The sequence below is a fragment of the Tetrao urogallus genome, assembly GCF_951394365.1.
Source record: "Tetrao urogallus genome assembly, chromosome: 6".
NCBI lineage: Eukaryota > Metazoa > Chordata > Aves > Galliformes > Phasianidae > Tetrao > Tetrao urogallus.
The window spans coordinates 6,535,421-6,552,611 of NC_136819.1; the positions used below are offsets into that span (position 1 = coordinate 6,535,421).

General features: G+C 45.7%; 1 protein-coding gene across 1 annotated transcript; it reads right to left on the bottom strand.

Annotated features, from left to right (window-relative positions):
- Window positions 1–57: 57 nt before the first annotated feature.
- Window positions 58–16,871, bottom strand: DEAF1 (DEAF1 transcription factor; the record flags this gene model as incomplete). The annotated part of the gene is made up of 12 exons (XM_079536874.1): window positions 58–162; window positions 1,278–1,367; window positions 8,190–8,440; window positions 10,361–10,489; window positions 11,204–11,332; window positions 12,531–12,657; window positions 13,211–13,276; window positions 13,550–13,689; window positions 14,727–14,873; window positions 15,609–15,738; window positions 16,064–16,161; window positions 16,643–16,871. The coding sequence occupies 12 exons, from the start codon at window positions 16,869–16,871 to the stop codon at window positions 58–60; spliced, it is 1,641 nt and encodes a 546-aa protein (XP_079393000.1).
- Between the last annotated feature and the right edge of the window lie 320 nt (window positions 16,872–17,191).

A 17,191-nucleotide genomic window follows, 5' to 3' on the forward strand; every position in this document is an offset into this window, starting at 1 on the left:
CAGGCCGCCGATCCAGCCGGCTGCACCACACTGCCATGGGGTCAGAGGTAGGTGTGTTCAGACAGAGACCTTTTCCATCACATTGTCTGCCACATGCACATCATCAGCCTGCACTGTCACCGCGTTGGCCTCGCCACAGATGTGCTGGTGCTCCTTCCAGTCCTGCAGGGAAGAGCAGATGGAGAGGCCATGAAGAAACAGCCCAGAGATGGGGCACCTGCAGCTTCTCTGGATAGCTCATGCCAGGGCCTCACTGCCCAATGAGTAAAGAATTTCCTCCTCACATCTAACCTTCACCTCCCCTCTTTTAGTTTAAAACCAACCCCCCTTTCTTATCACTATCTGCCTGTGTAAGAAGTTCCTCTCCCTCTCGTCTGTAAGCTCCCTTTAAAGGCTGAATCTTCATGGAGCAGTTATAAGCTGCCTCAGAGGGAGACCAGCACATGACCACTTGGTGACATTTCCCAGCACGTTTCATACTGACAGAACAATGGGGTGAAATTACTGTCTTTGAGATGCTTGGGGACAGTAGGCAGATTTTCTCATTTATCTGCAAGAAGCAATCATTCATTATTCTGAAATTTCAGCCTTCCTGCTGTGCAGGGATGGCCATCATTATGCTCTGGTATAGGCCAAAGAAACAGTCAAAATTCTTCAGCTGCTCTGTTCAGTTGACAAAGAATGAACCTGGACAGGTCGCAGAGGCTGTAGCTAAACCAGATTATCCTCTCTTCTAAAGCAAGAGGTGCCAAGGGTCTTTGTAAGGAACCTATGAGCAACACAAAGCCTTGCAGCTTCCTCTTCTTACCCGTTTCTACCTCCCATTTTAAAGTTATACAGTTTGTGTGTGCTCAATTCATCCTATCATCCATACCCGTACAAATAATAAGTTGAAGAATAAGAAAACTGCAGCTTCAGTGGCACAGGATCAGAGGTACTGAGCAGCATGCAGCTTCCAGGGAGCAGCTGGGAGGGCTTGTACAACTCTCCCACCAAGCTCACCCCACAGTTTCCACAGTGAGGTGCCCACGCCTCACTGCTGGTTGTACTCAACTTTGACATCCTCTTTGACATTTCCTTTCAGAAGGGGTGTGCAGATCTTGGGGCCGTTCCTTACCTGTTTGACCCACCCCAGCACCGCACCCTGGCTCACAGTGACCCCCTACTCCACAGCATGTTCCTGCCTGTGCTGCGCCCTCAGCCCGCACGCAGGCTGACTCCAGTGTCATGTGTTCCCTCTGCACGGCTCCACCTGCAACTCAAAGACACTCTTGTACCTTCCGCTGACAGAAAGTGGAGCAGTAGTTGACTTTATGGCATCCCGTGCACTCATTCATTGCCTCGCGGCCACAGTTCACACACGACTGCTGTGAAAACAAGAAGCAAAGGGACCACATCAGAGGGAACAACAACGGTGGGGTGACTGCAGTGAAGCAGAAGGCAGAGGAGTAAACATAAGATTGTAAGAGGAGCACAAGACTTAAACCCAGAGGTTGAGGTAGCATACAGAGATTGAAAATCACATCTGGTTTTTAAAGGATGCTTCTGTGTCTAGCAATTTAGTCTTAGGCTGGTGACATCAATTAACATAGCCTGTATCGTTAGGTGGAGATTTGCTGATCTCCATTTTTTTGATTGGCCATCCCTGCACAGCAGGAAAGCTGAAATTTCAGAAGAATGAAAATCTGATTATTTTTTTATCACAAAAGTAAGTACGCTGCAGAACATTCCGTTCCCAGCTCATTAAGTTACTGACACATTATTAGCACATCAGAGCTAGTCTGGCACAGGAAACTTCTCTCAGCTTGAGAAGCACCATCAGTGCAGTGCCCAACGCAAGCACAACTCAGTGCTGCAGACTCGCTTTTCTCCTGAGCACTACCATCCCAGTCATCGGTGCCCAATGCTCATTGATGCTCAGCACCGAGCTCATCACACCACTGGCTCACAGCACATCCCAGTACCTACAATTAGCAGATGGTGTGACTGAACCACAGTCGTGTTCCTGATGTACAGCCATAAACGGAGGCTACCGAAACAGGGCTTGAAACCCAGCTTACAGGGCAAAAAGGAAAAACCAGTTGGTGCTGCATTGCCATTACTTGGAGGTGCCTCAGACTGACTAACCTTTCCAGAGGACCATAAGAGGCTGTGAAAACATGGAAATAGAACACACTTTGCCAGAGCAGAGCATGTGTCCTGCCAGGGAAGGCTCAGAAGATGAGGCTAGCCACAGAATATATGATTTCTGGACCTTTAAATGCAACAAGACTAAGGACTCCTCCTAAAAAATGACTCAATCAGAGCTTACCTTGATGATGATTTCTGTTTTCCCATCCACATCTTCAGTTTGTTGAAATAACTGGTTCTGATATTGCTGCAAGGAAAAAGCACAGCAAGCGTGTCATTTCACAGCCAGCGTATGCAACAAGGGCTTGAAAAGTGAGGTCTATATGGAGGCAGTTCTGTGAGGACCAAAGGGAACCTCACTCCTCCCTTACAGGAGAGGGACTGTGTGTCATAGTGCAGAGTCAGGTGAAGAAGCCAGGAGTAACAAGCTGACAAACTGTCAATTAAGTACATTTATTCAAACCTTACTCCATCCAATCTTAAGACATGTGGCCTCACTGTGTACAGAGAACTGCGTCCCACAAGAGACAGTGACAAGTTAGCAAAAGAAGCCCAGGGAAAATGCCAAGGAAATAGGGCCACGTGCCATCTTCCTGGGGAAAGTTACGAGTTGAGCCTTGTGATCCTGATCCGCCAGCAGGCATGGGAGAATCCTGTGGGGTGGAAAAGCCCAGAGGATATGAGATTGGGTTAGGAGAAAAAAATCAAGACAAAATTAACATACTCAAGACTCCAAAAACAACATCAAACATAATGGCTATTCTTCCTTTTAAAAAAAGATGATAGGGCTTTCAGACAGCTTATTCATTAAACAGCCCTCTGAAGGTGAATTTTAAAGTCACTCTGGGTGTGCTGAAAATCAAGTCCAGCTCAGTGCTCCTGCACCTTGTCCTGCCATGCTCAACAGCCAGTGCTGCTGAGAGGCTAAGTGCTCAAACAAAGGGATGCAAAACTAGCCCCGATTTGGTTACATGCAAAACCTGATTTAAACTCTGTGAGGAACAGTTAGAAAGTAAGGAAAAAAACAAACCCTCACCTTCAAGCAAAGCAGGTTTATCAAGGAGTGATATGACCTAACACGTAAGGAGATGAAAGGCTTAACTGAAGTGCCTCCATGACCTGACATCTCAGTATTTAGTCTCCTGTGAAATCACAATGTTGAGAACCTTTTTTTACCATGACACAAAGTTGAGATAAAAATGCTCTCCAGGGAGATGGAGGAGGAGATGGGGAAACCTCTTGCTGTTTGGTGCAGGGGCCATGATCTGGTTCTACCACGATTAGACAAATAGGCGAGATCAAGCTTATTACCAAGACAGCACATGCACTGTACAGTGTTTTTAAACTTCGTTTTGGCGAGAAGAGTGTATGCACATGTGCCAAAGCATTGTGAGAAAGCATTTCTTGAAAATCTCTTCAGAAATATACCCTGCAACTACAGCCCCTCTATGACACCTGCACAGAGATAGTCACTGGGTGGAAGATGCAGAACTCCAGTTCTGAGAGCTGCCACAGCTCCAGAGTCCACTGCATCCTTCATAAATGTGGCTTATCCTGTTTTCCAGTGGGATTGCCAAAGAGAAGCTGAGCAGAAGTCCAGCCACCCCATGTTTGTCAGACCTACGGCACCCCCTTCAGCTCTGCTCTGGGTCCCTGAATCTTGCTGATGGAAACATAACTCCCTTCTACCTCCTTTTTATCTCTGAGCCCTCTGGTTCTGCCTGGCCAATGGTGCAAATCACTCACTTCGTTGAGAAACTGTGGAGAAGGGGAAGGAGCGGGAACAGAGACAGTCAAGCCAGACACACACAGATTTCTTGCAAAACCATCTCCAGCAAACTGATGAGCCCCAGCTCTCAGCCATTTCCACAGCTGCTTTGGACATTACTTGCTTACTAGAACTACTTTTCTTAAGTGCCCGATCCTTTTTAGATTAATTTCATGCTCTCCAGCCCCAAACTGTTCTAATCTGTCTAAAAAAATAATTCAGATGGCCCAGCTGTTAACAGATTTAATCTTCCACCTTGTTTTCAAATGGACAGGGCTGCATAGGCATCACTGCATCACAACAAGACAATTGCAATTAAAACACTTGTCAGATTTCAACCCTGATTCTTTTATCTTTATACTGAAGATCTGCATCCTCCAGCTGTGTTGTACAGCACAGAACTTGGTGGGTTCATGTGTGATCCCCCTTCCGAAATTTATCTGATACAAACAACAGCTTAATGAAGAAGAAATTACATTTCCAAAGATCTTTGTGTAAAGTACAGTCTTTACTCTGCTCCTTTGGGGTCAATCCTACAAGTGGTCAAACATCTTTTCCAAGAGACCCTAAGCCTTTCTTGCCCTATACACCCTCTTCCTAATCATTTTCTTCTCCCTTAATTAAGAACTGCAGTAAAGCCAAAATCCCAGCAGAAGCCAAAGGATCCAATATCCTCATCTACAAGCTATTTAATTACAACAGAGCAGAGCTCTCTCTGAACAGCTGCGCAGAGTTCTGACACAGCAGCTGTACTTAGTGAATCCCATGCAAGATGTTGCAATTCTATAAAGCCTACAAGTATTTTGATATTTTAATTTTGTGTAATGATGCATTTTAGATAAACTGAGCTGGAAAGCTCATGGCTTGGTTTTCTTTTAGAACCACCACTCCTCAAAACTTCCAAATAACACTGATGTTATTGATGGACACTCTTGGTGTCCCTGCCAGCACAAAGCCACACACAGGCTGAGCACCAGCTGCATGTTTACTCACTGAAAGCATAAGGTTTATGGCATCCACATTTCCCAATTTCGTGTCTGAACCAACTCTGTGAGGGCTCTGCTCGTTAATTAAGGAGCTGTCATCATCAAGAGTCACATGAGATGCTGCAGACAGCACATACAACGTGAAAGGTTTATTCAGCCTCTTCCTTAGGCTCCAGGAACTGTTCTATTTTAAAAGAAATGATCGCAAAGGAGATACTCTCACAAATGCTGGAACTATTTTGGGGTTACAAACTGTACATACTTCAAGGACTTGACTGGTTGGAGCCTTTCCACAACTTCTTTTACCCAGACACCCTACCCTGATCTTTTGTTATGGCACACAGAGAAATTAAAAAGGACAAAAAATAGCAATAGAGCACATGTGGGGACTTCCAAATTACAACATCTCATGTCTGCCATTCTTTCACATCTGACAAGTGTATTTTTGGATATTTTTTCTAATCTTACACAAAGACAGGCTTTTATATTCCACTTCTGTGCAGCCCAACCCTAAATACTCAATGCTGCCCAGCTCAGCACCTCTGTTGCTTTTGAAGATGCTGTCTCTAGGTAGGACCATGCATTTGGAAATGAGATCAATCTGCAAAATTAATTAGACAAGCCATCTTAAGAAAGAAAGGTGACTGTTGATGCTTCTAAATTATGCTGCACTTATTTGTTATGGTTCTCATTTGCTATTTTTAGCAAATCCTCTTCCTGCTGCAGCTACTCTATGATGTTGGCATTTCCACCTTCAAAATCTCGTAGGAAAGGGGAATGTTCCTAACACCCCACTGACAAGTCCTGGATAACACCATTAGAAAGTGGGAGCGGGATGAAAGAGTGATGCCTGCTCTTTGACTTCACAGGTGACAACAAAGTCTGCAGGCAGCACGAATCACTCTTCTGCTCCAGGAAAGCTTACCTCTTACAGGGGAAAAAGCTTACCTCTTACCTTTCAGAGCTCTGTGACTCCCACAAGCACCTAATGCTGTCATTAGAGAGTACAACTTGGGGCCTCTTTCTCTGAAGGGCAGGTAAAGGCTGTGCTGTCCTGAGCCTCTGCCTCGCTCTTCTGCTATAAGGCATCACTCCTTAGCAGGGAGGGATGCAGACAGTTACAGGATCAAAAGCTCTTCAACTCAGTATCCTCAAGAAACAGGATGCTGACTGTCTGCACTGATATGAAAACCAAACATACATATGATTTGCAGTCATGGCATAGAAGTTTGTGCATACAGTTGGGAACAAGCTTGCTCCCACTAACAGATTTCATTAATCCTGCTCTGTATGCAGTCACTCTTCCAGGAAGAGCTGAGTCTACAGCTCTATTATAATTTAATCTGTTGTAAAGCCTTTGCTCTGCAGCTCAGATACAACCTTTCAATTCTAAATTTGTAGGAACACACTGGCACAACTGTGCATTAAATGGGTCCAAGAAAAATCAGCAACACCACAAAGTAAGGTGACACCTCTTTCCGCCCCTCATACAACTTAAAAGACAAAAGAAATGGCTGGACCAGAGACAGAAAGGAAAAGAGACTTATGTTACAAACCACAGAAGTTTTCACAGAATTGGAAAAACAACTCTGACCAACACAAAGCAGACAGGAGATTATTCAGCATTTACTGTAACTGCTTGCAGTGCCAGGTGTGTACCCAGAAAACTCATTTTTCAAAAAACATGGAACACACTGGAATGGATTAGAATAGCTACCTGCAGGATTGCCCAGCTCAAAACTATTATTTAGCCTCAAAACTATTATTTGGACATTCTAAAATATAACGCTGTGACCAAGGGGGAACCCATGATAAAATAAGAGGGATAAGACTCATGAAGAGAGTAATTAGGAATTCACAGTTACAGGGAAAAGGACTTCCTCCAGAAATAAGCACGTGGTCATCCTTGCCTTGCGAAGTCAGCACTTAAAGATCAATACTGAGGAGTGATTCTAACTCCTGTTCATGAGGCAAGAAGATACACACTGAAGTGAGCAGGATTTGGATCAGAGGGTGAGAAGAATGGGCTCTGAAACACTGCTTTGAGAAAGCTCCGTAAGGATAAACAGAGGGGATGACAGCATGTAAACTGGAAGAGCAGAGGGTAAAGTTAAACAAAGTAAGATGTCTATCTATAAAATGTCAAAGCTTTTGTGCTGTCCCACAATCTACTAAGCTTTTAGCAGCCCAAATCTGGACAGCAGCATGAATAACCACTCTATCCAGACTGAAGGCAAGGGAGAATGAGACTCCCAGAGTCTCACACTCTAGCACATCAGGGATGCAGTGTACAGAAGAGTTCAGCAGTGACAACATGGCAAAGAACATCAAAGCTGCTGCAGGGAATGTCATAGGGTTCTCAGCAAAATCTTCCCACACACATTTCTTCTCATGGCCTCCTGCTGCACACTCCTGCTATGAATTCAGTGGAAAGCTGACATTAGCAATAATGTAACAGCAAATAGTGCCCTGCACAGAAAGGGAAAGTTCCTCAGCTGTCAACAAGGGCAGAGTCTCACCGTACATTGCCCCTCTCCAGCCTCTCTCAAAATCACAGCAGCAGCTGGGAATCTGGGAGAATGAGAATGCATTCAGCAGTGCATGGAGTTAGGTGTTAAGAGGAACCTAGGGTCTCTACTGTGCATTAAAAAAAGGAGAAAAGAAGGGGAGAACAGGGCAGACCTGGCAGATAATTCCCTACTGAGTAGAAAAGGGCTGCTGGGTAAAAGCCAACACGCTCATCATGCCAGCTGGCCTTGCAGTCTTACTTATCACAGGACACAAGAGAGATCAGCTTCGCTTGCACAATGCTCAGTGGGACAGCTCTAAATTTTGCTGGTAATCTTCCCAATAAATTCCACAGCTTGCTGCTCTTATTACCTCTCTGCCTCTTCAGGCCATCAAAAGCCTATCTGATAGCCCTGTTCACTTGAGAGAATGAAAGCAGCCACTGCAGGGCTGAACACTCATGATCTTCCCGATACCAGGACACACGGCAAACCATGCCTCCTAAGTGTATGAGTGTCTGATAGCAGAGCTCAGGACTTGTAAAACAAGCAACTGATATTACTGCTACCCACAGCTGCTGGAATCCCAGGTACTCTACTCCTTTTTCTACTACGGGAATAACTTACCTTTTTCTCTGCTCTCAAGACATTAAGAAACAATTTATAAGGGTTACCAGAGGTTACCCAGTGGAAAAAAGTGAGGTACAACCCATAAAATCACAGAATCACTACAATTGGAAAAGACCTCCAGCACTCTGCCGAAAAGATGCCCCATCTCACCTCCTGCGGCGTAATTACCTCTTTTCTCTCCACATCAGCTTGAATCTTGGCTTGTGTGACAGCGGCCTCGCGGAAGGAGGAGCTGGCCTGCTTGGCCTGCTCGATGAGAGACTTGAGCTGCTGCGCCGTGTTGAGCAGCGAGTTGACCATCTCTTCCAAGTAGAGCCAGCTCCGCTGCTCCGTCACTTCCAGCCCGTTCACCACAGCTGGGGATATGGCTTTGGTGGGGGTCTGGGGGGGCACCGACAGGGCAGGGATTGGGGTCAACACTGAGCACAAAAAAAGGAACATAAAATACAAACAATTAGGGTTTCCAAGGGTTTCCACTGCGTTTCCATAAAGTGATTTTCTTGCTTTGTTTTGTTGCAAGGTTCACACCTAACACTTCCTGAACTCTGATCTTACAATAACCGTGGCTGACAACTGGGATAAAACCAAGACAGTTATCATTACTCCAGATTACATGTATGACATGAATGTGCAATCTCCAAAACCACCAGTTTGGATGCTCCTAAAAAGAAATCCTCCACTGCTGTAATCTCTTTGGACTCCTTCACTTGTTTTCTCTTGTATCATCTAGAATGACACAGATACGAAGATGAATGTTATAGAAACCCAGCAGTAGTTCTCCTAAGCATACAAAAAGTCACATTAAAAGACCCCCAAACTAGTGAGGTGCTGCAGCCTTTGTTTTTTCACACCCCGACCGTGGCCCTGCCAGTAACTTACAGACTGAGTGTATCAAGCAGGAAGCCACCAGAAAAAATGTGACCTCTTTTCCTGGTACCTAATCACACTTTCCTTGCTTAGCCCTGAGCCCCTCTCTTACTGTGGCTCTGCAGTCCTCCATTTTCCAAAGGCTGCACCAGAAAACCTGGATCTAGGATTCCAACAGCACGCAGTTCCAGCTCACATCAGTTAACAAATCCAGGAACAAATTTCATCTGGCTTTACTGGGTTTGATTTTCCAAAATCAAACTCTTAGCAATAAATACTCATGCAAATTGAAAGAATCCACAGGAGATAAGGGAATAAGTCCAAAAGCACTGTACTGTCACTGTGTGAGGGATGTGCAAAGTTTTCAGACAGCACTGAAGATTCATCATACAGGTGAGCTGATATTCTACACTCAACAGCCCTTTATTAAAACAGTAATTTTGCTCCATTCCCATGAATTGGCATAAAACTATTTGCACTTCTGTATGAGTCAAGATAAATCAGTCTTTTATCAGTAACTTTTTGCAGAAGAATGTTTTCCTCTGCTGCATTTTCAGAAGAGTATTTATCACAGCACAGTATTTGATAACTTATCTAACAGGAATTACTTCTGACTATGCATTTTAGCAGAGCTGTATCAGCCAAGAAAAAGTAATGATCTTTGTTTCATGGATGAAAAATAATCAATGTTTAATTAATAGCATCAAGAGCTGAGTGAGGCTTAAAACCAACAAGATTGCATTCTGGACAGAGCAGGAATGCATTCTGCTGCTCTGTATAAGTAAGAAAATGAAAGATCATTAAGTTCACGTGATTTAATTACATCTGAAGAGATATCGACCTGATCATCAACGTATCCTGTCCTACTGAAAGGATTTGCACGTTGCTTCTTGTATCATCTTTTCTTTTTTACAGCAACCTGCCTGCAGCAGGGCAGACTCCCATCGCCTTCGTTAACCAGCTTCTATCATTCCAGCACAGGTGTCAGCAGTAAAACTGACAAGGGACACAAGAGTAGCACAGCAAACCTGCTCCAAACTGCCTCCACCTTAAGCTAGTGGATTCAAAAATAGATGTGGAAATTTTCAGAAAGGCTCCTACAGTCTGGCTTTAAATCTAAGTGAGGAGATGGCTTTCGTGGATCGAAGATTAAATACATACCCACTCACAGCACCCAAGCAGTGACAAAATCTTCGAAGCAAAAGCCTTCTGAAAGGCAGCTTCTGAGCAGGAAACAACATTTAGGAAACAAGATCACAAGTAAGAACCAACAAATCAAAATGTCAATAACAGAGCGCCTAAAGCACGGGGGAAAAAAAAATCTCTTCATCCAAATCTTAACTGTGAAACTCATAAGGAAAAAATTAAAGTTTATTTTCCTGGCTCAATCCCTACCTCTTGCTGGAAAAGAAGGTTACCACCTAAATCCAGGCACTGCTAATTGCAACTAACACTAGGGACACAGAGCATACCGATTTTGGGATGAGACGTCGGCAGCGCAGCTTCAGGGAAAGGTGAAATCTGACAGTTGTCCTGGTAAGTCGGGTAGTGAGGCTCTGGGTGGGTGACCCGGCACGGCTGCTGGACGTTGGTATCCTGAACTGCAGGAGAACAGCAGCGTTACAGATCACTGCATGGCACAGCTTTCAGGCATGTCTGAAACTTCTTTCACCAATTTGGATTGGCTTTTTGTTTTCACGTTTTCTTCAGGTTCCTATTCTCTGTGGTAATTCCAGAGGTTGCAAATGAGAACCAGCAGCAGGATTTCACGTGGACACCAAGCAAAGCAACTGTGCACTGATTTCAAGGCTTCTGCAAAGATTATTGCCAGTCTCCTTCTCACACACTTTATTTTACACTGATAGAAGGACTTCAAGCTACTATTCTCAGAGGATGCTAGCTCTCTCAGCTGCTCCTGCACAACCCACAGCCACATACAGGAATTAGACTGAAAGAGCTGAAATTTATGGTAAGCATTTCTATTTTCTTTGATTTATTCTGCTATTTTCTAGCATATATTCAGCGTTTTCCACTCGGTTTAAACACTTTTTGGGGCAGTATTTCAGGATGAACAAGTAGCAAAAAAAAAAGCCAAAAAAACACAGAGATAACCATAAAACCGAAGAAATCAACAGAAGTGTACATACTGCAGCTGCAGCATCTGGACGAGACATTCAAACTTCTCTTGTGACAGCAGGTTATGTACAGCATCTGTGTAAGCTCTTAAAATTAAAATCCTTCATGCAGCATACAAGAGGCTTCTTTTTTTCCTACCTTCTCATGGATGTCAAGCAGGCATGCAGCCCAATCCTTACCAGTGGCTCCTGTGAAAACATCCCCCTGGGCTGGACTTTCTGAGATAATTGCTGTGGCTTCCACCGTCGACGTGCGATCAAAGGTGAGAGCACCAGAGGTAGTGATCTGTCCAGAAGGAGTCACGGTGACTGGAAATAGCAGAAGCACTTTCATAATCAGCACTCACTGCTCAGGCCTCAGCTGTCTAGCTGCTGAGATCCCTGCTCCCAAAGTCACAGAACTCACAGATCAGTCAACGGGATGTGACAGCTAAGTTTGAATTCCCCCCAAGGCCACTAACATCAGAAATGGGAATAAAAGCCCTGCACGGCTTCTCAAGACATCGCTGGCCCTAATATACTACAGAACTTTAAGAAGAATGGCTCCTACTGCTTGAAAATTAATTCAAAAACCCCTTGGATTACAGCTAATTCTATGACAGTTTGTTTACTGGACAGGTTCAACTGTCCATGTACCCGGAGTGATATAACCATGCTCAGCCAGTGCAGGGAACAAGTCACAAAGAACATCTGGATGAAAGTAGCAGTGCAGCTCCAACGTGTTTAAAACCCTTTTTAAGCTGAGTTAGTCCAGCACCACCAAGGGGCTGATGCTGTGGAGCACTGCTCAGCCTGAAAAACCTTTTTACGCACAGTTCAGTTCTAAGACACTGAGGCTACACTTTTGTTTCTGAGGAAAGTTGTGGCTGCCAACAAGACAAGCAGTGCTGCTCCCTCCCAGTGTTAGCACAAGCAAGCATGCAGTCCCCAGCAGCACATGTTCACAAAACAGTACAGACTAAAACTGTTTTGGGGAATGGAAGCAACAAAATCTCTGCAGAATCCTTACGCATTTCTCCTCCTGCTGTTGCTAGTAATCTAATCTTACACTTGGCTTGCTCAGTTCTTTTTTGTATTCCTGTTGCTTTCTCCTCAGCTCACTCTGTAATGTTATTGTCCAGATGATGAGAACAGGAGGACAAGAATGTGACAGGGAACCTGTGAGTTGGACCAGCCTGCAAATTAATTTCTGTTCTCACACAGATGGTTTGACTTCAAAAACATGAAGTGACAAAGTGAGTCCTGAACGCCAGAGAGGAGCCTACAGATGAAAGCATCACCTTCTGCCTCTTTCGCTAATGGCTTCCAGACTGTGGATTTCATTACAGTTGCTCAGCGTCTACTTTTCCATGTATTTCAATAGCACAAATCTTACCACATGGCCCCACCAGATATTAAAGGATATAGAAAAGGAAGTGCCAAGAGATAATACATTTTTCTCAGTTGACCACTGGTAATACAAAAAGGTATCTAGCTTGGCCAGTTTTACCAGGAGCAAAGAACCTACATGTAGTAGCAGCTGTGGCAGGAAGCAAAGTGATATTTTTGGAGGATTCCTTCTTGACTGGATTTGCAGACATTTCATTTTCTTTTTTTCGTCGTTTATATGGTACGAAGAGTCGAATAGGTCCACTCTAGGGAAAAAAAAGGAGAAAAACACATCAGCTGAGGCACCTCTTAGGGAATATCTGTTCACTCCAACCTCTCCAGATGCAGCTACAATTAAGCAGTAAGTATTCCCATGGTAGATTTGTAACAATTTGACCAAAAAGTTTCTATTGGACCTGCAAACCAAAAAGCCTCCATGGTTAAAAAAGTTGCACTCAGATTCAGCCTTTTCCCACTGTTATGAGAAGACAAGAACTGGGCAAATCCTTCACTACTGATCCAAGGGGTTGAAGAAAAGAAATAAGAATGAAAGAAGATGGGGAGCATATGGGTTCAGGTCTAGACAACAAGGAAACCATCCAGTTCACAGCAGAAGAGTACAAAACAGTGCTTGAAGTAAAGTTAAACACTGCTGCTTAACAACTCTAGCATCATTTTAGAAAAAAGCAAGCAGCCTAATATGGAAACACTCAGAACTTGTCAGTGTTTCTAGGACACTCCCGACCTGCTCACAGATGGCCGTGGCAGCTTGGTTGATGAATTGTTTTTAAACTAATGGATATAAAACCTACAACTCACCAGAGTCATGTCATCACAGCAGGCAGCACAAGTACAAGAGGCAGCGTGAGGATTTAAAATCCCATCCTGAAATTGGAAGATTACAAATTCAACATCAGGCGCCAAAAGCAGCGAGAGCAAGACTGTGCTCTGCTCAAAGATCCTGGCAGCTCCCAGGGAGAAATAAACACTAATTCCCTTCTGGGGGGCCCTATACAATAAAAGAAAGGCCAGTTCCCCTCAACCAAATCAATAAGTTGCTTCTCCTTCACCCCGCACACAACTCTGAACACAGCTCAGACTGCAGGGCACTCTGCCCTGCCCATTCCAGCAGACAGAAGAAAATAAACGTAACCTTACATGAATAAGGCACTGCAAGGGCCTCCCAGCATAGCGAATGCTCCTCTTCCAGTCTTTGCTGCTGGCTCGTCCTGCCATAGCTTCAAATTCAGTGGGGCTGTACCAGTTGTCCCCTTGCTTAATGCACCTACCACGGCCTCCTGTATTAAGAACAAAAAAATAAAAGCATTAGTAAAGGCTAAGGATTACTTTTCAATTTTTCTAAGGAATATTGAGAGGGGCTGGGCAATGACGAGCTGCATGAAGTTGAACACGTGTATGTGCCAGATTCTGCTCCTAGAACAAGGCAGTCCTCTGCTCTGTGTACAGAGTGGGGAGCAAAGGAGGGAGAGCAGCCCCAGAGCTCTGCAGGCTCTGGTGAATGGCAAGTTGGACTTGATGATCCTTGTGAGTCCCTTCTAACTCAGGGTATTCTGTGACTCTATGAAATTACTGAGCAAAACAGCAAGTAATGTACAGCAACTACCCAACCTGCTCATCTGCTGCTTCCCATCAGTGAGGATAAGCATGCCTGTTTCTTAGCCTGGCTGTGACAATGACTGTGCGTAAAGTGAATTCCAATTCTGTGAATCAGAATAGGCTACATAAGCTATTCTGTAGGCTAGAAAATATTACTCATTCACATGTAGGATAAGTCTTTCTTATCCTACCACAAATTTAAACCTTTCCATAATTTTTGCAAAAATTTCTAATCCATCTGGTCACGAAGTAAACTCTTTCCACAAAGCAAACACTGTGCTATGCAGCCAGGCTTGCTGACAGTTTGTGCAACGGCTTCTTCAGCTTTCCCTCAGAGATAAAAATGAAGAGAGAGGCTAAGACAGCTAAGGAGGCTCATTAGAAGACAAGCTCTCTACTTTCCAATCCAGCAGGGATTCTGCAGAGCTTTGTAGAGACAAGGGTGTACTTCTCAGAGGTCCACAAAAAGAACATTGGAAGAGTCAGCCTACTATTGGGAAGACTCACTGTACAGCAGGCTGTATCTTCACAGATTAAAAGCCTCTGAATAAAGAACAAGGAAGCAAAAGGGAAGAGAACAGTAATATCCATGGGACTATGCTAACTAGGAAAACATACTTATTTTCTTCATGATTGGCCTTTAAAGGCAATCTGATTAAAAAGAAAGTGCAGTAAGTGAAGAAGGAGCCATCTTCCTCACACAAAAGGCTGTTTTTACCTGAGCCGAGTCTGTTTTTGTACAGAATCCCACTGATGTTCCGGCACCTCACTGGGAGCTCGTTGTCATACACAGACGGGTCCCAGTTATACTTGGTTCCAGTTTTTTCTTGGACAGTTGCTAAAGGGGTAGGAGGAGACTGCGGTCCTTTGGGGAAAAGAAAAAAAAAAAAAAAGGAAGAAGATGAAGCAACCAAAAGGCACAGTGACAACATCTTCACACGTAGTTTGGCTGGGCCAAATGCATCCCGTGGTCAGCATGCCACAAGAAAATTGCTTGGAACAGATGCTTGATGTAAGCTAGAGCCATGGGTCTGCCCTGCCAGCCTCAAGAAGTATAACATAAAGTAACACTCTGAAAATGGCTGGAAATAGAGCAATAGAAAACAGGCTTTTAACGCACATTAAACACTCAGGCTGTCACTTGCAGCTGGCTGGATCACTTCCTAGAGGAAAACGTGCAATGCGTAATTGCCTGCAAAAGGCTTGTCGTGCCATCTCGTGGGCAAAACGGGGACTGCCAGGCAGCTGGGAACAACCTTGGTGATGAAGGTCACCAGCTACAGTCACAATTAAATTTTAATTAGATTTTAAATTAATCAGCAAAAGGCCTGAATGAAGACAAAACCATCTCAACCAAGGGGCTCTTTATAAAGAACCCGGTATTAATCTCCTAGTTCCAGGCTTTTATTATCAATACTAGAATCGATTTGCTTTTGGGGGTGGGTTAGGAAGGCATGCAACAAATGAAAAAGCAGTATGTTAAGAGGGGACAGACTGTACAATGCAATTTCACGTCATGTGTGTGATGTTTCTCTTGTTTTTCAGTCACACAAATAAAGCAAAGAGGAAGCTGGAGAAGGACTCTCAGATTGCCTTATACCTGGTGTGAGGGGTGCTGATGGCCCCTTCAGCCCCGTGGTTTCCACAATGCTGCCATCTGTGTGAACAACTATGAGAGTGGCTTTCTCAGTATTCAAGCTGTCCCCAATTTGGAGGGCCGTTCTCCCAGACTACAGAAGAAATAAAGGAAAAAATAAATAAATGAGTACTCCTGCAGATCTCTGTAAGGTACCCTAAGACACCATTAGTCAGCAAGTATATTTTTGAGCTTTCAGCCAACCACGTCAAAAGGTTACACATCCCAGGTGATCAGCTCCATGACGGAGTGCACATACATGGGTAGAATGGCACAGAAAAGACAAAGGGAAAGCACTGCAGGTGCCTCATCTGTTGGCTCTGTGGCTCAAAGCCTTGCAGCATACACACGTTCTGACCTCGTGTGCACGCCAATGAAGTCGTGGTGCTCCAAGGCTCCTGGACGAAGGGCTGACTTACCAGCACGTGTCCCGAAATGGATGCTGCATTTGCCACGGATGTGGTGAACACGTTGTCTGCAGAGGCACCAACGTTGGCCACTGTTACTGTGGTGACTTCTGGAATGCAAAATAGAAATGAAGCAAAGCAGACCCAGTATGTGAACCCCATAGAAGTACATTCCCTCTTATTCCCATTGAGTGTCAGTCAGTGCAAATATTAATTACTGTTCTCTGTCAGGCTTTGGGTTGAGCAAAGCTCAACCTGTGATGAACTAAGGGGGAAAATGTTTATTTATTCTAGAACCATTCTCTTTTTATTAAAGCAGGGAACGGGCAGAAGAGCAGAACGAACTCTGAGCATTTTAGGCTCCGCCTTACACCTGACCCAGCGACCAACGCGTGGCTGCGTTTTGATATGACTTTTGAACGGGAATTTTGCACACAGGGCCACAGTGACTTCGGGCGGGCCGCTGCTGGTCTCTCAGCGCGGTGAAAGAAGCGAGAAGGCGGCGCTGCCCGTACTGAGGCGGCCCCGGGCAGCGCGGAGCGCGGGCTGCGCTGAGGTGAGCGGCGCATGCGCAGTGCGGCCCGCGCTGACCTGCGAACGCGGCGGCCTCGTCGGCGCTGGGCAGCGGCTCGGTGCCCATCTCGATGTGCTCGGCGTCCGCCGCCATCACGGTCACGGCCGTCACCTCCTCCCGCCGTTCCGCCTTCCCCTCCGAGCTTTGCGGTTGCTGCCGCTCGGGTTCTGCCGCCGCCGCTGCCACCGCGGCCGCCACCGCCTCCGCTAAGCCCAGCCGCTTGGCCGCCGAGTCGGCGTCCTCCATGCGAGGACGGGATGGGAGGGAGCGGGGCCCAGCCCGCCCGAGCAGCCCCGAGCCCTGCCGCTCCCCCCCCGAGCGCCGCCGATTTGGGGGGGGGGGCGATGCTCCGAGGTCGCTCGGGCGCTCCCGCCGAGCGGTGCCGAACGTTTCCGACTGCGCTCCCCGGGTCGAACCGAGCGTTTCCGATGCGGCCCGAAGTGTCCCGAGTCCTTTCAGGCCTCGTCCGAAGGGGCTCGGCGCGTCCCGAGGCGCCAGGCCCGCGCTTCCTGCCGGCGGCCAATCGCAGCGCAGGACGCGGCCGAGGCCGCGGCGGCGCGGCCCGA